The sequence below is a fragment of the Corvus moneduloides genome, chromosome 5, assembly GCF_009650955.1.
Source record: "Corvus moneduloides isolate bCorMon1 chromosome 5, bCorMon1.pri, whole genome shotgun sequence".
Taxonomy (NCBI): domain Eukaryota; kingdom Metazoa; phylum Chordata; class Aves; order Passeriformes; family Corvidae; genus Corvus; species Corvus moneduloides.
The window spans coordinates 6,729,244-6,749,451 of record NC_045480.1 but is presented as its reverse complement, the minus strand read 5'-3'; the positions used below and the strand labels follow the sequence as shown (position 1 = coordinate 6,749,451).

The 20,208-nt window shown below is 37.8% G+C and overlaps 1 protein-coding gene across 4 annotated transcripts in view; it reads left to right on the top strand.

Moving 5' to 3' along the window:
• Nucleotides 1-20,208, top strand: part of CTBP1 (C-terminal binding protein 1) — a 236,143-nt gene that overhangs the window by 42,986 nt on the left and 172,949 nt on the right. For all 4 annotated transcript variants that reach the window (XM_032107966.1, XM_032107965.1, XM_032107962.1 and 1 more), the window contains exon 2: nucleotides 11,214-11,372. In XM_032107966.1, coding sequence (XP_031963857.1) covers nucleotides 11,315-11,372 — 58 coding nt within the window. In that variant the 5' untranslated portion in view covers nucleotides 11,214-11,314. The remainder of the gene's footprint in view (nucleotides 1-11,213; nucleotides 11,373-20,208) is intronic.

Below are 20,208 nucleotides of genomic sequence, written 5' to 3'. Positions count from 1 at the left end.
GGATGAGCTCAAATGATGAATATAGACAAAACAAAATCAGTTTGGAAAATGAGTAGTGTTGGTTACAATATATTATATTACATAAAACACAGTTGTCAGCCAGTTTCAGATGCGTGAGACTATCTAACTGTACTTTTAATTCTTTGTTTCCCCACATTCAATTGTGCTAAAGGATTCAATATCCCAGCCACTAACATTAATCTTCTACATAAGCAATTCCTGTAATTGCAACGAAGATTGTGTATAGAATTTAGCAAGGTGTGAAAGTGCACTGTATTATTGTGACTGAGATGGGAGTGTAGTTGGCTGGAAATTTCTTAATGAAGTGTCATGTCAGGAGATTGAGATTGACACCAAAGTGTGGGGGAAAGAATTGCTAATTAAACAATTTCTCTAGTCGAGGATGAAAGTTGAGTGTGGGAAGATGGTCAGTGACGCCTTTGAGGCTGGATACCTGTTTCCAGGAGTCCAAGGATGAGGGAGCCACAGTGGGAAATAAGCTGGTACTTAAACTTGTAGGCATTTTTGTAGAATTCAGTAGTATTTTCTGTTTTGATAAATAGATATTCTAGTAGTTGGGTTTTTTACAGCAACAATTTATAGCACTTGCAAACTCTTTTGTATCTATAAAATGCAGCATCTTGGTGTGACTGTGCAACTGTGGATGCTCCATCATTGGAAGTGTTGGATGAGGCTTTGAGTGACCCCATGTAGTCCAAGGTGTCCCTGACCATCGTGGAGGGGCAGGGGGTTGGACTAAATGGTCTTTAAAGGTCCCTTCAAAACCAAACTACTCTGTGGCTTATGGGACTGTGGGTAAAGGTGCAAAGCTTGGCAAAGATGGCTTAAGTTAAAACATAAAGGGTGTAAATGGAACCTGTCACTTGTCTGGTCTCTTGTCTTATATTGCCTTTTTTGCTTGGTCAGGAGGAAGGACATTTTTCCAATATCTAGTGGTACATTTGAAAAATCCTTTTTATTGAAGTTATACCTGCTCATAAAGAAACTTAATCTTTTGACTTCACAAACTTCCAGAGGATTTATGTACCAGGTATCTGTAGACTTACATTTCAGAAATGTAAAAAAACCATAGAAATGCTATTGCCAAATATTATTAATGTTCATGTATAATTTGCATAATTTATAATATTTTACGTATTGATTTATGGAACACACAGAGTAAATCCACTTGATCTTTACCATTTTAGTATGTTTAGGTGATAGAAATTGTCTTTTCATTAAAGTGGGAGAAAGAAGTGGTCCAGCATTTGTAATGCATTAAAAAAAAAAACCAACAAACCAAACTCAAATACATGTAATTTATATATGGCAATGTACAATTTTTTAAAAATACATTTTTAATTTAGGTACTGCTAAAAAATTTAGTTTTACCAGGACATCTGAGCAAGCAATAAATAAATATCCAGACAGGTATCTTTTATTGTGACTGCAATGAGTTGCCATAGTCTGAAGAGTAGGAGCTATAACACCAAAGCTTTATCCTTGGTATTTTCTTTTTTCAACCAGAGCATAACTGGAAACAGTCTCTGGAAGTCTAATCATACAAAATGATTAGTTTTTTACTTCCTGTTTTTTTTTTCTTTCTTCTTCTAGTGACTGAGCAAAAATTATATCTGTAATAGTTAATGAGTGAAACAGTTAATCTTCCTTTCTTAAAATCTATAATGAGTATTCTAATTAAGAGAAAATATTACAAAATTAATTTATACCTGCTTGGCTTAAAGATGCCTTACATGAAGGATGTCAGTTGTGTCTAATCTAGTCCTGCAGTATTGCTCATCTTGAAAAGATGAGATGTTAGCTTTCCATAGGAAAAAGAATTATATTCTAAGGTTTGTGGTGTTGTGATACTGATCCTGCTGTGGTTCCGTGTTGCTGCCACAGTGCAGTAATATGGGCAAATGAAAAATGTGACCAAGAATCGTATTTGCCTTATCTGTAGAAAGGTATTTCACTAAAATATTTTCTAGGTATAAAAGTAATATTGCAGAAATAATGCACTGTCATAACATTTAAATATTACACAGTTTACTTTTCAAGTGGAAAGTAAAATATTCCATCTCAAGAATGTTTTCCTGGTACTTGATGTTCTTTCTTACAGTAGAAAGGATGCACATATCCATAGAATCATAAAATGCTTTGAATTGAGATGGGCATTAAAGATCACCCAGTTCCAACCCCTGCCATGGGCAGGGACACCTTCCACCAGACCAGGTTGCTCCAAGCCCTGTCCAGCCTGGCCTGGAACACTTCCAGGGATGCAGGGGCAGCCACAGCTTCTCTGGGCAACTTGTTCCAATGTCTCACCACCCTCACAGTAAAGCATTTCTTTCTAATCTGACCCTGCTCTCTGTCAGTGTGAAGCCATTCCCCCTTGTCCTGTCATTCCATGATGACCTTGTCAAAAGTTCCGTCTCCAGCTCTCTTGTGGCCCCTTTAGGTACTGAATGGTGTTCCAAGGTCTCCCTGGAGCCTTCTTGTCTCCAGGCCGGAGACCCCCATCTCTCTCAGCCTGTTTCCATAGCAGAGGTGCTCCAAGCCTCTCATCAACTTAGAGGCTTCCTTTGGACCCGTAGTATCCAACATATGAGGCTTTTTGGTGTACAGAAAAAAACACCGGGCCCACAGTTTTTTGTCTAAACTTAATTAGCCATAATTAAATTTCTAACCTAAATGTCTTTCGATGTAATTTCTTATTTACTTAAAGAGTAGAGCTTTCTTTTTTCCCCACTCTTTTTTTTTTTCTATTGCAAAATCTTCTGTTTTTTTAACCAGGAGTTTTAAGCTGTAAAGCACAGGTTTCTGGGCATCCATGGTAGTCCAGAAATCTAATAGTAGATCTGTGACAGATGAACCAGTTTAACATGTAGAGTAGGCACGCAGTCCATGTGCCTGGCATTTTGATGTGGGTTTGTGTCTTTCTTGGAGACAAAAAAAAAGGGTCAATAAATCAATAAAAGGTTAAAAGTAATCTTTTCTCCTCGCTGGTTTGAATCCTTTCTAGCAATAGAGATTCATGAAATGCACCAGTAATTGTTTCCTTTCTTAGAGAATTCATTACCCAAGGCATTAGCCTTTTTATTGTCATGAGCGATGACTAATACTTTGCATCCTGTTATGCTTTCTCAGGTGCATTAAAATATTAAATACATATTATTCATTTGAGTTTCTGATTCAAATAAAGATAATCTTCTGTCTGAATTAGAGGCAGTTCAGTTTCACTGCTGTTGTCTCTCAAAATCCCTAAGACTGTGTTTCTTTCATTTACACAGTTGCTGTCTCTTCTATCCAAATCTCCAAAAAGAGAGGAAGGCTTCCAGCTCTTCTGCCTGTCCAGAAAAAAAATGAGTGGAGATTGATCTTCTTTCAGTGTAATTTTCTTTCTTTTCAGACTTTGAAAAATGCAGAAGTGACTAACACCGACCTAACAACTGACTTGTTTGACATTTTTGGCATTTTTAGGTGGTTTTCTTTGGGAGGTTCCAAAGTACTTCATAAGGTGGTAGTTGTGACAGGGTCTCTGGGCACTGGGCTGTGGATCTGTGTTGCTTTACAAACCAAAGCAGCATGATACACCCAACAGGTTGAATTCCTCAGGTCAGGAGAGTAAGAGGCAAAGCTGGGAATTTAACATGTGAGTGAATCAGGTTCATGATGTTAGATCACACCAGTTGCTTCATTTTCCTTCCTTTAAATCTGTTCATGACTAAGACTGAGGCTTGTTACAGTGCTGGTCTTCCTGAAGAAGCATGTGCTGAATACATGAAATGGAAGTTTTTAGAGCTATTGTTTGATGAGAATCATAGGTGTAATATTGCTCAATGAGTGAGTGTTTTCTGACACTAAAGAAACCATTTCAATTTCACTTAAAATGTACACGTCTTAGGTTGCTAGCCTTTAATAATTTGCTAATAGTTTGAGTTCTTCAATGAAGTTTTATTCATGAGCTAGAAATCTGAGATAGCAGAGATGCTTCCCATCTGTCTGTAGTCATACACATCTGCAGTAATTCATTTTCAGCAGTGAGTAATTTTTGGCTTGTGGACAGATGTATAATTGAGAGAGAATGCTGCTAAGGGGAAAAAAAAAAGCTCTGGGAACAAAACCCTTATGGTGAAGACAAATACCTCATAAGAAGCTTCTAATGACAGAATTACTACCACAACCTCTTCTACTGTTTTCACCATATTTCCTGTCAAAAAGGGCATTTTACAATCCTGTGCCATAAAAATAAGGGCTTACGATTATCAAATTATTACACTAAATTTTGGAAGGCATTTTATTTGGTGCTAAAGTAATTAAAAAAGATAGAATAGTCCAAAAGGGAATCCACAGTATTAAAAAATAGTCAACAATATGTCAAAAGCCCATAAACCTTGGTTTTAGTGGTATGCTGACAAGGGGTGTTCTTGGCCTTATTTTGAACATTTTTATCAACAGGAACAAACACCTTGGGTGTTTGTTTGTATCAACAGGAACAAACACCTTCACTCATAAATAGAGAAAAAAGTGCTGATGATACTGAAGTTCTCTTCCAACCTGGATGATTCTGTGATTCTGTGAAATTGTATTCAAATTTTGGGTCATAAATACAGAAGGAGACACTGTTGGCTGTGTTCCTGGGGCAGAGAACCCCATCCTAAAAAGAACTGGCTTTGCACCAGTGATGAAAAAACTGCTGAAGTGAGTGCAAAGTCTTTTAATCTCACGTATGGTCTCTGAATATATTCAAGGACTGTGAAAGAGAGTGGTAAAAGTTCTGCTTTGGCTGTTGATGTAACTGCTCCTGCCGTTACAAGGCTGCGTGTTGTTCTAGCACTCACTAAACAGTATTTTAGTGACCTGCTCTTGAATTTAAGGATGCACAGGTTTGACACAATTTAGGATCAGAAACATGACTTCCTAGGAGAGTATCAAGGAACTTGGTCTCTTCTGCAAGTAGACCAAGGGATGGCTTGGTGGTACCTAACAGGTACCTGTGCAAAGAACCTCAGGGAGTTCTTCCATCTGCTAGACAAAGCTGCAAGAAAGTCTATTCATGGGAAGTTTAAGCCAAGGAAGCCCAGCCAGTAATAAAGGACACTTTCCATGTACTAGGGTGGAGCCTATGGCACTGGCAGTTTTTAAATTATGATGATTTTCTAGATGTCTCTTAAGCTTTACATTGGAGAGATGGTCAGTTTGATGATTCCAGCAGTACCTTTTGGGTGTGTGTTAGTACTAACTTGTGTGAGTTTTGTTTTGTCTTAAGATGTTTTTTGTGCATCCCTGTGAGCTGTGGACCTCACTTTCCATGTGGCTGGATCAGTCCATTTTGTAGTGTGTCTCTGCATTTCCTAAGAATATAAGGGGTGCCCATGTGTTGAAGGGGCTGCAGCTCCATTTCTCCTGTGTTCTGGCTCCAGAAGTGGCCACCAGTGGGTGCTCGAAGGAAGTATCCTGTTTGTTCTGCTCTTGCTCTTTTAATGCAGCACCTCATTTCTTGGCAAATGCTGGATGCTGAACTAAACAGACATTTGGTCAGTGGAACACAGTGCAGTCACTGCTCACTGTGAGAACAAAGCATGTACTGACATTTTCCCTGCCTTTGGCATTTACCAGCTTATGGATTTCTGACCTAGGTTGGTACTGTGGCTGTTATTATCAGTGGCCACTGATGTGTTTTCCATAAACTTGTCTTGCCCCTTTTAAGAACCACTTAAGGTTTGGGCATCCACAGTACCTGTGACACCAGATGTTACAATTTAGTTACATACTCCGTGACAAAGCTTCCTGTTGTTTTTAATGTTCTGGCTTGCTATTTCACTGTATGCTCCCCAGACATTGAGTTGAGACATGGAGTGTATTTTATATGCCTTTGTTGTACTCCACTCAGTCATATTGTCTTCAGGCTGGGGGAGTTTTTCAGCAAGCCTTGGACCGTGCTTACTGCCTGTTCAGGCACTTTTTCTAGTCCTCCATCTTTTTGAGATAGATTCACCACAGATTTGGGTAATGTCATTAGAATGTTTGGGGTTTTAGTCCCTTTCTGAGTAGCTAACATGCTTTTTGGTGTCTAATTCGGTAATGGCTTAATTTTTGTGATTAATTTATTGATCTTGAAGCTCCCTGTACAGTTTCTCTTAGACTGTACTGACATCTAATGGTAAGGCAAAGTGGCTTAACCATACTTAATGGCAAGATAAATTGTCTGACAGGCAAATATAATTATGCATTTCCTTCTTAATTCAGTATTAGTTTTCCTAAGACAAGATGGAATAACTTCAATTTTTGCCAGAAAAGGCTGACATATACGTTTTCTTCTGGCAATTAATCTTTTTGTTCTGCTCAATGTGCCGTACTTATTTTTAAGTGTAGCTTGAATCTTTGCAGGAATATTTTTGAGCACAGTGATAGTAATGTGATGGTTTCATACTGCAGAAGTTTTTAGTATAAGTCACAGGATCTTCAGGAAAGGATGTAAGATGTGAGAACAAAAGCTGTCCTGCAGAACTTCTGAAGAGGATGTTCCAGTGTTGGTGTAGCAGTCTCTGCTGCATTTTGAAGAAACATCCAAGACTTTTGTCCTCTTTTACTCATCCTCCTACTTGAGGTTCCTCCATATCTTTAACTGGAAAGTTTTTAAACTCCAATGGATAAGTACTGTTAAATAATACTTTTAAAAATGGAACATAGAAAAAAAAAAGTTCAGATATTAATCTTTCATATTCCATGCTCAGGTGTAGTACACTGTATAATTTCGAGACATAAGCATTATCTAACTTCCATTATGAAACAATAGTCCTCTGATCCAAAATTTCTGCTTTATACAGAACTGATACTGCTGCTACTGACATTAGAAAGGTTCAACTACAAATTGTAGAGCTTTTAAAAGCAGTGTTTCTCTCTTACATCATAAACTTTATTTTTCCTTTTCCCAGCGTTAGAGCCCATTTCTTGCTGTAGCCTCAGAAAGTTGACCTCTTTGCTAAGTAAATACACTTCTAAGTTTATGTTCAAATAAAAGAAATTTCTCATATAATTTTATGTCATTTTACTTTCTGTTGTTCATCAACAGAACTAGACCCTCTCTTTTGCCAAACACAAGATACTTTGTTTTGTACTACAGAAATATTTTGAAATTTAGATACATTTCCATTTCTCAGTAAGAACTTTGAGGTATGGTTGACTTGGATATAAAGAATTTTTTATAGTGAGGGTGATGAGACACTGGAACAATTGCCTAGAGAAATGTGGGGATTTCCTTATTGCAAGTGTTCAAGGCCAGGTTGGATGGGGTTTGAGCAACCTGGTCTAGTGGAAGGTGTCCCTCCCTGCCCATGGCAGGAGGGTTGCACTGAACAATCTTTTTACTAACTGAAACAAACAGTTACTGCAAAACAAAATGTGTAATTATTTAGGAAAATTGAGGTATTGCTAACATGAGGAAAACTGCTTTGATTATATTTACTTATTACTTCCGGGGCTTGGCCATTTCAAGGCTTGTGAGGTGTGATGGAAAACAGGGATGTAATCAGTTTGGATGGGAAGGAACGAGAAGTAAAGCATTAGTATGGGTTGTCTTGGAAATTTATCTAGTTTTTGATCATCAAAACTGATGGCACTGGAATTTGGAATGTAAAATTATAATGTTTCTTGTGATAGCCTTATATTATACTTTCTGGTAGTTGTTGGTAGACACAAAAAATATTTGAATAATTCACTATAGTTTCAGACCAAGGAGCATAAGTTAGAATGGCTAAGTTAAGTGAAGGTTGAGATTCCCAAGGGTAACACAAATCTTCATAGCCTCATCATCTAATGACCTATCAGTCTGTTCTGTGAATGTCATTTCTGTCTTGAATTTCTTATTCTTCATCTTGTGATTTGGGGTGGTCTACAAATCTCTGCCTGCAACTGACAGTGGGGCAAAAATCAGCCTTCTGCAGTTTGTAGCCTATGAGTGAAAGTGTGTGCTTGGGAGAGTTTATACTCTGCATCTCTTTTGAGAGTGGGGTAACTAATCTGAGGTGATGCAGTTTTTCTGTTCCAATCTAGTTGAAGCACAGTCTGGTACATGCCAAACTCTCCCATTAGACTGATGCAAAGGAAAAGGTCCAGCACTGCATGCTGCAACATTTTGGGTTTGAGGGGAGCCCTTCCCTCATCTTGTGGAATTTGTCACAACCCACACATACACTGGGTGTGTATAATTAGCCCACTGTTTTGCTCTCTTAAAAAAATTAATTTCTTAGTTTGCTTCCTTTTCATCCTCTTTCTCTAGAGAGATCATGGTTTTTGAATGGGTCTTCCTTCAAATCTTCTCACTCACAGCTAATATTTATCTTTTATTCATTACCAGTACTATCTGTTTTGAAAATTGAATTCAGAGTTGACTTACTTGTTTATCATTTTCTGGTTTAGCCTGCTCACTCTAGAAACATGTTGGAGAATCACTTTTCCTTTTATCTTGAAGTCTCAGAGTAAAGCTCTTCCTTTCTTAAGAAAGAGCTAAATGTTCCAGCAATACCCAGAGACAGATCCTCTTTAAAAATACACTGGAACCATCTGCTTAACTGAAGGAAAAACTCTAATATTGTTTTCAACAGTGTATATTTTGATCTAAAATGTGTACTGCTCAAAAGGGTTCTGGGCATTGATGGTACCTCAGATGGCTTTGTAGGTACTACTTGACAGAGATGATCAGCACTACGTGTTCTTAAATCACTTGGATTCTCACTTAACCTTAAAACTACATTGAACTACAGAAGTCTGGTCTTAAATACTATTTGGTGTTTGGTGTTCAGGTTTTAGATCATTAGGCACTGTGCTTGTACTTTTAGTGAATTTCTCAAGTACAATTATTCATGTTGTGGTTTTGTAATTGCAGTAACTAACACTTCCACAATTATAAGGCTTTTGTTTTGCTGGGAAGTTCTTCCCATATCATCATCTGCTCGTTCTGTTAGAACATGATGTGTAATAAAACTGTATGAGGATTCAACTTAGAATGGTGTTAACATGTTAATTTACTTTTTGCTCAATTTTTTTTAAACTTTTGACGACTTACTATCAATAAAATAATTTTAAAACAATGTTTGAAGACAAAAAAAATACTTGATTTATATGGCACGCTTTGAAGCTACTGTAGACAGATAGGAAACATCTGGTGACACTTTCAGTGGTAGGTCAGTAGTTACAGATGGTCTGTTCTTTACAGCTGTCATCCAGCTTTGTATGCAGAGTGACTACAGTGGAAAAATCTTTTGCTGAATGAATAAACAAAACGGCACAAGGAGGCCAGCAGGCATGTATGTTTCTACAAGATGGGAAATTAAATAAGCTATAAAAATTTAAACCAAGACTAGTGTTTAAAATGTTTGTTATATTCTGGTTTGGCTTTCATGCTTTAGATCTTTCTATATGATAATTAAAGGAAGTAGATTAAAAAATAGAAGTGATAAGCAAATAAATTAAAGACTGGTTTAGGGCTGGTCCTGTGCACAGGTTTGGGGTGCTGGCTTAAGCAAAGGCTGGTGGTTATCTAGTTACAGAGTTGGCTTTTAAAATTGAAAAATGTGTTTTATAATCTTTATAAAAAGATTATGAAATTAGATTTGATGTAATGCTTGTGCAATCTTAGAACCACGTTCAATATTGAAGAACATTATGTTTTGGAAGAATATCAATGTTGAGAAATGTAAAAGTGAATTTCTAAAATGGCAACATTCTTGTTTTGTAAAAAGTAAAAAAAAAGGGGATTCTGCATTCCTCATCAATTTTTCTTTTCCCCTTCATGATGGGATGTTATATTCAGCTGGAATCAGACACTATGCAAAACAGCCGAAGAATCTCGAATTTGAGGATAAAGAGGTGTGGAGGGGAAGTGAAGAGGAGGATGAGGCTGAATGAAGTGTTAAAAGCATGATGAATCTTGCACATTAACTCCATTTTAAATTAAAAAAAACCTCACAAAGAAGGAACTTTATTAAAAGTCCAAATGCACCAAGCAGGGCAGTACTGGTAAAGACAGTTTAAATGCAAATGTGCAATTCTTGATGCTCAAAATGTTTTTCTTTATGATTTCACTCAGAGTTCCTGAATCTTGATCATATGTTAATGAAATGTGCCTATTATGGTTTTAGTGAAGTTCAGCCTCTAGAAAGAAACAAGCAGATTTCTAGGCTCAGTCACTTGTAAGGCCATTTAATCCTATCCACTGACGTTGAAAGCTGTTGGGCAGGAATAAAAAGAATCAAGGAGGTGGATTATTTGGCTCATTTTAGGTGTGCACCGTGCTTGTACTACAGTGTGCTCTGCATTTGTTTCTCAAAGTCTACTCAGATATTTAAAGGCGAATAAAAGTGGTGCTCTGATTATGCTTTATAGAGCATCTGTATCCTTAGTTTTACTCCATCCACTTGCTCATGAGCATTTTATATTCTACTGCTATGATTAGGTTCTCATTGAGGGATTTTTTCTCCTCTCTCCCCATCCCCCCTTCCTGCTTCTCAGTGGTTTGGCTTAAAATGCAGCCTTCTTGTTGCAATGCCCTTACACTGCCTTGCCCAGCTACACGGTATCTGAAAAGTGCCTTGGCTGTATCTGCTGCCAAAGAGCTTTGCCTGGTCATGCATAAACCTGCTCCAAATGCCATTTGGTTTATAGAGATGTTGGCATTCTCTGTTGTCACTGGGATGCGTTTCCTTGCATCTGTGCCCCTTGACTTGGTTTCCTTCAACTTCCAAGCTGAAACTCTGGATTACTTCATCGTCAAGAGCTTGAAAGTTACGAGTGAAAGGAGCATGTTCTCTCACTGTGAGCTTTGGGATGCAAAGTTATGGCTTTCCAATTTCATCTCAGGTGAACGTGTTTCTGTCAATTTATGGGAATATGGACGTGTGCCTTCCCGGGATACCTGCATTGACTGGCAGTTTGTTCAGTGGAAGGGCAGAAAAGTATTTGACTGTCAAAAGGCAGAGAGCAGCGGCTGTCTTGGAGCATTTCTATACTGGCTTGTCAGAGTTGTGCCGTGTGCTTTGTATCCCTGTGTTTAGAAGACAGTTTGCTGTGAAATACCAGTTTACCTAATATGGTTTAAGAACTTCGTGGGTTTTTAAAAAATTCTTTAGATTACATACAGATCATCTTTGGATCATCTGGACAAAGGTGCCAAAAATCATGTATTTTAAAGTTTATCTTTCTGTTCACAGGTGGAAATAAGCTTATAAAAGGCTGAGCATTTCTGCCTGGTGGCTGTCGTGAGAAGACCTTCACCAAGCTGTGTGGGGACGTTCTTTGAGCTTCCACTCTTATGTCTCTAATGGACAAACACAAAGTGAAGCGGCAACGTCTGGATCGCATATTCGAAGGTTGGACATTTCAGTTTCTAATGTTCACTGTGTTAATTTTGTGGAATACTGATATTTCTGAAGACTGGAACTTTTGTTTTGGTCATTCAATGTATTTTTAATTGAGTTGTAGTTCCTGTTGAGATAACATTGAATGTGCACAAATGCTTTTTTTTGGGTGAAAATGGATTTAGACAAATAAAAGAAACTAGTGTGTGACCTATTCTACAGTTGAGTTGGCTTTCATCTTAGCATTTTACAACATTCTACCCAAACACTGTGAAAGATTTTGGTTTTATATAAAACAACAATTACAAAAGGGTAAGATGACCACATAGTGCTCTTGGGAGTTATTCTCTACAGGCTTGCTTCATGTAGATTGATTTAACACCTTGTATCTGATCCTTGAAAGGAAGTAAAAAGTCAAATGAAAACAAAACAAAAATTGCAGGAGACCCCCAAATGTTAAATGAGTATTAATAAAAATAGCCTGAATTCTAGTGAAAGGAGTTGTAATCATTTGGGTCTGTCATTTTACCTTAAGTCACAAATGATGAATTGCACACTCCTGGTTTCTCTCCAAATGGGCTTTTAGAGCTGGTATGAAAGCAGGTCGAGGGATAAGGTGTAATTTTTTTAAGAATATACATGATTGATCTGGACTAAATTAATTTTTATATTAAAATGTTAATTTCTCAATAGAAGATAAGGGAATAGTTAATTTCTTTTTGACATGATGGGAGACAGTGTCAAGACTGGTGGGTACATGGTCTCTGCATCATGTCTAATGATGTGAACTGCAGGTTTAAGATTTGCTCCTCCACATGTTGGTCTTGAGACCCTTTCCCAGCAGCTGTGTTGTGTGAGCAGTCCCCGGCAGTGGATTTTTACCCCATTCTTTGTGCCAATATGAGTGTGACCCTACAATGAGCTACACTGAGAAAGCAACTCATACCAAGACCACCTTTTGTTGGCATATTTTCCTCAGTCCAGGTCACTGTTCAGCTGACAGAGCAGTTGCAGTTGGGAAAGCTCAGTGTGAGATTTGCTGGGACTGTTTAGCCTAACACAGCCAGAGAAAGGGACATTTCATCCAAGCATCAAAGGGTGCAGTTCCACATTCAGTTTGGGTGATTAATCTCCTCGTCAGTCTCTTCTAAAACTGGCCAAGCCCACCCATGGTTGCCAGTTCCAGACTGTTGTTGTGTCCCACCTAGACTGGTTGGCCAAGTGGCCGGTTGAACCTGCTCACTGGAGAATGATCCCTGCTTAGAGAAATGGGGAACTGACTGTGGAGGACCAGGAAATTGGGAAGGCTGCCCCACTTTCTGTGCATGTCTGCAGCTGGATCAGTTAGAAGTGGCCTAGGAGTGTGCATACTCCTCTCCTCTGTTCCCAGTCTCAGTTCCCCATCCTTGAGTTTATGTATCGACCTCTTCAACAAAAAATGGAGAATATTAACTTTCTTTTTTTTTGGCCTGTGTTAGTCAGCTGAATCAGCAAATCGTGAGGAGGAATGACAAACCTGTTCCTTTTGATGGCAGCCAGCAGTTAGAGCTGCTCAGCCCACTCAGTGCAATTTCAGCCTCCTTCTGGCCTTATTATATTGAGGCATAGAACAACGTAAGAGGCAAGAAGTCTGTGATGACGTGGGAAGGAACATTGCCAGGGACAGAGGTGACAGACCAGCAGCCACTGTGACTGAAATAGCAGTGGCTTCCCCCAGACTTCGTGCTCACATCCAGTGATGGTGTTTAATCAGTGCCTTTTGTCTGGCGTCATTTTCCCAGCCCTGCACAAATCACTGCATCTTATGGTAAAATCTGTGTGGCCATGCAATGGAGGGAATTGATCTACTTGAAAAGTAATGTAGGAGAAAAAGGGGGTTTTTTTAGCCACCTCTCTGCTTCCTTAATCCCATTTACCAAATAGCCAGGTTGGAAAAATAGAGTGGGAAGGCCAGGCAGAAGATGATCAGGAGGAGAGGGGGGTGAAACAATGGATATGGAAACATGCTGAAATTTTATTGTTATGGGAACCCAGTTTGGCTCTTCAAAATGCTGGAGCTGTTTTGCTCTTGCGTGTCTATACGTTCAAATGTTCTTTGAGGCTTATAAACACATTTCCCTGGCTGATGATTTCAAATTGTGTAAAAAAGGATAAAACTAGGGGGTTGGTTTGTTTTATAATGGCTTTTCTCTACATGTGGTCCTCTTCAGGTTTAAAAATTAATTATGCAGAATTGTTCTCTGGTATATGTACCTTTCACAACACAACCTAAATATTTTATATTTTAGAAATATGCATGGTGTTTTAGAAAGCTCAGGGAATGTAATGAGCTGTAGAGCTATTAAAGGTGGTTTATCTTCTTGGTCAGCTTTTCTGTTCATCAGTTTGTACATAGCCTTCTTTTGAACTTTCCCTTGGAAGAGAATATTTTAAAGATGCACTTTATTTCTATTGCAAGTTCAATTAAAAATAGGCTGCAATAACTTGCTAATTACTACTAACTATGTATTTTTTCATGAATTCTTGAACATAATGTGAGATGGGCAGACATTAACACATTATTTTGTCCATAAAGAGCCATTCTGGTGGTGCCATACAGCACTTCATCACTGTCTGTATCTGTTCGAGGAGGGGATGGTAATTAGTTGAAATTCAGTTTCTGAAAAATGAGTGTTGTGGGCCTGATTCTCAAACTGAAATGCTCACATTGGGAACATGTGCACAGGGTTGCACACAGCTTTTTCTTTAGACTTTGAGCTTTTTGTGTGGCATTGATGGATTATCACAAGCGCTCTTGGAAGTTCAGTAACTGCGTGCACAGTGTTATTCGAGTTGGACTGCTTTCCTGTGCCTCTAGGTAGCTTGCACACTTGCTTGTAGCAGCTAATCATGCAAATTAAGCAAACTGATCAGGCATCACTGGATTTACTACCAGCCTGTGAACTAATGACAGTGTGGTGGTAGTACTGCTAAATTGCAGCTGATACCCAATACAGAAAAAAGCCCCTGTTTCTATTACTTTGGGAGCAATTAGTTCTCTCTTAATGTAGCTGAGTAAGTGATTTTGTCTCTGAGGTACCTATGATCCCCTTTGATGATTTCTTAAATATGAAATTGAATATTTGCTTTTAATCCCAAAGCTGTTTGCAATTACATTTTTTTGTGCACATTTCAATGCAAGACTGAAAGAAGTCTGTCCCTTAAAAAAGCCAGGTATTAAATTCTGGTTTCTAACTTCCACCAGTAACTGTGAATTATGCTTAGGCATAAGGACTTGATTCGAGGCACTCTGAGATGCTAATATTAAACTCACTTCACAATTTGTAAAATAACATTTCGGATTCTTCCCTTGGAGTTAAATGGTATCAAGACATGTGAAAGATTAATTAGTTACTGATTATATTTTTCTTTGTCCCCCTCTCCGGTGATGCTGGTGATTGCAAAGCATAATTATAGTAGTATACATTTGGCAGAACAGTTGGAAGTGTCACAGTGCAAAAATAAAATGTGTTCATTTTGTGGGTAATTTGAAAAATTCAAAATGTTTTTGGCATTTTGAAAAGTTGTTATCTCTAATTAAGGTATTATTGTGCTTTATATTGTAACAAACTGTAAACAATGCTGTTTATTTGCTTATATTCTAGAAATCTTTAATTAAATGTGTGTATGTTTTACTGACCATTGCTTGGAAGTTACCTTGGGATGTCTGACTTCTGTTGCAGTTGCTGGGTGCTAATAGATGAAGCAGGAAGGAACAGAAGGTGGCTGCATGCAGGGGGAATGTCTGAATTATCTGTGAGTGGGCTTGGTGAACACTGTGAATTATCTCTAAATATATTACTATATATTGATTATACACTGCTTTTGGTGGGTTTCCAAGCTTTAGGGAACGCTGGTGGAACTGGGAGGAAGAAAGGGGCTTCTCTCATTTCTTCTTGCTTGTTTGCACAGGTATTAGGGATTAAAGTACAAAACAATGCTGGAAATGTAACTGGAAAATTGAGTGACTTTCCCAATTGCTTGAAACCAGGAATTGCTTCACAGAGCACCTCATTTGATATTTATACAGCAAAGACTGCAACGTGTACCAAGTACAAGTCTTAAGTACAAGTCTGTGAAGACCCTGTCTGCCCCAAGACAGATGTTCTTTTTTTTTTTTTTTTTGGTCTTCTGGTTTTGATGAAGCAAAAAGCATTGCAGCACTCAGAATGCTCAAACAATCATTTCCTTTTTTTTGGTTTTTCCTTTTTATGCAGCACTAGTATTCATCTTAATGTTATTCTTTATATGCATGTTGCCTTTCAAAAAGTGCTCAGAAGAAAACCTGGAATGTATTTTAGCTATTTTAACAGTGATGCTTTATTACCTAAGAAATGAAGAGTTGGCCAGGATCATAAATTGGAAAAGAAAGTGCATATTAATGGGATGAATTTCTGAATTTTCAGATAAAATCTCTCATCTTTGCTTTTATGAAGGGCAGCCTTTCTTTGGGAAGGTTTGATTACTGGCAAATACCCAAGTGTGATGGACTTGGAAGGACAGTAAAAGTGCATGATAAATGAATAGTTTCTTCTCAAGGATATGGCCTGGGCTTTCTTTCCCTATAAGGAAACATCTCTGTTTTTAGAGCTTCTTTTTTCTGCTTGAGATTTAATAAGGTGAATCTTCAATTCATAGTTGATGTGGAGTATGTTGGTGGTTCCAGGAGGAATGCAGAGGAAAAAAACTGGATATGAATTGAATTTTTTGTCTTCCCAAATTGATAGAGAAATCTTGTAATAAAGAGTGACTTAGTTAAAAAAAAAAATGCATTCACTTTCCTGATTTATTTTTCTTGTGCATATAATAGCTTGGCTTCTTAACAAGTGGAAGGTACCAGATTGACAAATACCAAGTGTTTTTTTCATGACTGTTGATGGATCCTGTGTAGTTTGTGTAAACTGTGATGTGAGCCCTTGCAGTTGTGAATGAGGCACTTAAGTTTTCTGCATATTAATAAGAAAGATGGCCTACTTTGGCAAGGTCTGGGCTTTCCCTGAATTTCAAAAAGGATTTTTACTAAAGTTGTTCTGTGCCATGTAAGTTGATCTGTACATAAGAGGAAGGAGGAATAAATGTTGCCACAGAGTGCCCTTAGCCCTTTCTTATGCAAGTGGGAATTGCAGATGTCAAGTTCTTTGGAGAACAAGAGCTATCAATTTTCTTAACTGGCATCCAAATTTGAACACGTTCTCCATTGTCTCATTTGCTACATACATTGGAGAATGAAAGGAAATAATAAAATGCACAGACAATGGTAAATCACAGAGTACTTTACAGAGTTTTCTTCCTGTGTACTGATCTTAGTACTGGGCATACTAAATATGCCAAGTGTTCCTTAAAAAGGGATTAATGGGCTGCCTCATTGCTTGGTGTCTGACAGACTTCAGAAGGCGGCTTAGTGAAGGATTAGGACAGCAGAGGGAGCTCAAAGATTCCTAATATTTTATCATTTGTTTCCTAAGTCAAAGTAGCTCCTTTATAAAGTACCAATTAACCTTTGCAAAAATATGATTTTCTAACCTTAAGTGCCTTCGGCAAATACATAAGGATTGGAACTGGAGTAAATTCCTTTTCTCTGTAGCAATCCAGTGTAAATTAAATTAGGAATCAGGTAGTAAGACCTACCAAAATCTTTCTGAAGGAACAGCCATCAGACCTTTCAACTGTAGCAAAGGAAAGTGTTTAAGCAAGTAGAGTTTTCTATGATTGACCTATAGAAGAATATTTTATAAGTAAACCAATTTACATTCAGATACAAGTTTTTTAACATAAATGCACACTTCTGTGTATTGCATACAAACATGTTTTAACAATTCAACACTCTTTTTCTGTGTTTTTCTTGTAAGAACTTTGAATGTATTTTTGAATATCTGGTAATATAGAGCATTATGTAAAAGTTGCCTTCAAAGAACAGGGAGGATATTCTAAGGATTAAGATAAATTGACTATAATAAAATAATAAAATAACAAATGGTGCTACCAGGAATCTTCACATAACAAGATCGTTTGCCACTTTCCAAAGGAAAATTATCTGTATATTTGGGTTATATTTACCCTACTGCAAAAGCATCCTTTATCTCATTACAATTATAGTTGAAATGCTTATGCACAGGCTTGTGATTGGTTTTTGGCTTTGCCCTTAATATCAGCGCAAGGTGTTTTTTAGCTTTCCTTTGGCTTGCTGCAGTAACCTGCTTTTGCAACCTGAGTCTTCTAGGCAGCCTTTGGATTTGCATCCACTTCAGTACTGCAATGTTGCAGAGGTATTACAGTAACAATGCAAGCTGTATGAAAAGAGAATTGGCTTAGAAGCCCATTTTGCCCTAAATGATACTAAACAGTAGCTGCTAATGAAAAGCATTACTTCAGTAAGAAAATTTGAGGAGAAAAAGATCTATGGAGAAAAGAATCTCACTGAGATTTTTAAGTTCTGCTGAAACATTCATGCCACTTATTTAAGTTTTGGATGTTGTAAAGAAAAACTGCAGTTTTGTGGTGTCCAGCATTATGCATTTTATCTGTGTTGTCACATTTTGATTGAATAACATTTTGAAATAAAACACTGCTTGCTTATGACAGCAGATATGTTCAGCTGTGATCTATCTAGAATGCTGCATCTTGACAATGTAGTAAAGTCAGAGTAGTTTCTCTTAATTTTAGTGTCAAAGACAGTGTTAAATACAGAAAATAATATAGCATGACACTGATTTTACAGGGTTGTAATAGTTGTATATGTAATATCATAGATTGAGTCAGAATCCAGTACATAACCACACCTCATCATCTAATTCCTGAATAATCTCCAGAGAATTTATTCTTCCTATTCTCCTATTAATAAAAATATTTTCAGACTAAATATTTAGCTTTTATACAGTGCAGATGAGTGCCTTATAAAACTTTTAAAAGCTTTAGAAGTCTTTAAGTACTTGATGGTAATAGGTACTTATTTCTGCCTGGGGTCAGGGAAGATGCTCTGATGTTGCTTTACACTCTGCTCTGGAAAACTGAACTGTACAAAGATTTAAGTGTCTAGGTAAACATACTGAAGAATTTACATAGTCATCTAATTAAAGCAGTCATGTTCAGCTTTCACAGAGGCAATTCCCATCCTTAGGGAAGTGCAGTCTGAGACGCAAAAAAGGACTTTGTTTCCTCCCTTAGTGCAGTCAGGATGGGAGTGCGATTACGCAAGTGGAAACAAGAAAACAAAAGTGGAGACAGTCTTTTAGTGCTGGAGGCTTCTGCTGCTCCATTCTTGTGTCCTCGTTCCACGAGGTCAGTACTGGACTTGAAGGGTGCCTGCCTCTCCTTAAACAGAAGGAATTGCATGGAGGCGTTGCCAGGGAAGGAGTATCTAGCAGAGAAAGTCATTGTGGTCTGATGGACCGGTCATTTGGAGTTAAGAAACCTGTGTTTTGTCTTGTAGCTCTCTGAAGTCAGGTAGCAGGTTAGGAAAACAAAAGCTGCCTATGCATCTTCTTTTTCTGTGACAGAAAGCAGTCAGTCAGAGACGTTCTGGGATATAAATAGCAGCAGGCTGTTGTAATACTCATGGAATCCCTTTAAAACACGAGGCTTTGCTAATTGTGAAAATACCTGGCACTTACTGCAGGTGAAAACATGCCCTTTGGTACCAGTGGAGATCCAGAACTCTGCAGTGGTTTGTGGCCCTGCTCAGATACCTAAATAAAAAGGTTCTTTCTTCTGCCCTTTCCTATGAGAACTAAATTTAAATTGCTTGTGACTTTGAGCAGATGTATTTGGGATTTTTTTTAAGCCAGAAATTAGCTGTTAAAAATTATTCATCCTTCTCGTTTCCCTGATGCTTATTTTTCAAAGTATCCTCCCATGCACTGAATTTTCAGACCTCTCATTCTACCAATTAAGTGGAGACACAGCAAAAATACTCAACAAAAATTACAGGCAATGGCAGTAGGAGAGCAAAAGATGAAGAGTAAAGACTCTTTATTCTTTTGATCCTACCTGTATTTTTCAGAAGGTTTCCTCGTGTGCTAGATGATGACACTCAAATACAATTAGGCTATGACTCCTACTAATAGGTAATCAAGAATAATTATAAGTGTTAATTAAATACATGATAAATGCCTCTTTTTGTCAAGGAGTGCACATTTGAAGAAATAGTTTTATTAAGTGCTAAGAAAACTTTTTCCCAGGCAATTTTATCACTATTTCTTGTTCCCTGCTGTTCCTTTCTGCCTTGAAGATTGCATCAGTCGCACGCATGTGGTTTTTTCCTGGGTATCAAATACCACTTAGGCAGGTGTTGCTTAATTTCCACAACATCTGCCAGTCATTTTTGGTTGTTGTTGTTAGTTTAGCTAACCTGCAGATGGTCATGTTTGCCTGTTTGTGCAGTGCTCCACAGACTCCCATGCTTGTTCCCCGAGTGCTGCCCTGCACTTCCATGCAGGCATCACCAATTTATCAAACTCAAATAATTTAGTAACAGTTACATCTTCTTGCAATAAACAAAAGCAGCTGTGCTCTAGCTATCCTTATCTGCATGAATGCATAGATTGTAAAGGGCTTATCTGACAGACGAGACAGAAGTTTAGAATTTCAAACTGGAATTTAGGGCATGTAAGTCAGAATGAGTCTACGCTGATGTTTAGAAACAATATAATAATGCAGAGAATGAATTAGTTACCATAGTAACTGCTTTGTTTTAATAATTTGGTGGGGCAATGAATAGAAGGATCTCAGAAAGAAGTAGTATCACTCTTAATTACATGTTGTGCAAGGAGAGAGGTTTTGTTCATTAATAGTGGAAATTAATTTGATTTTA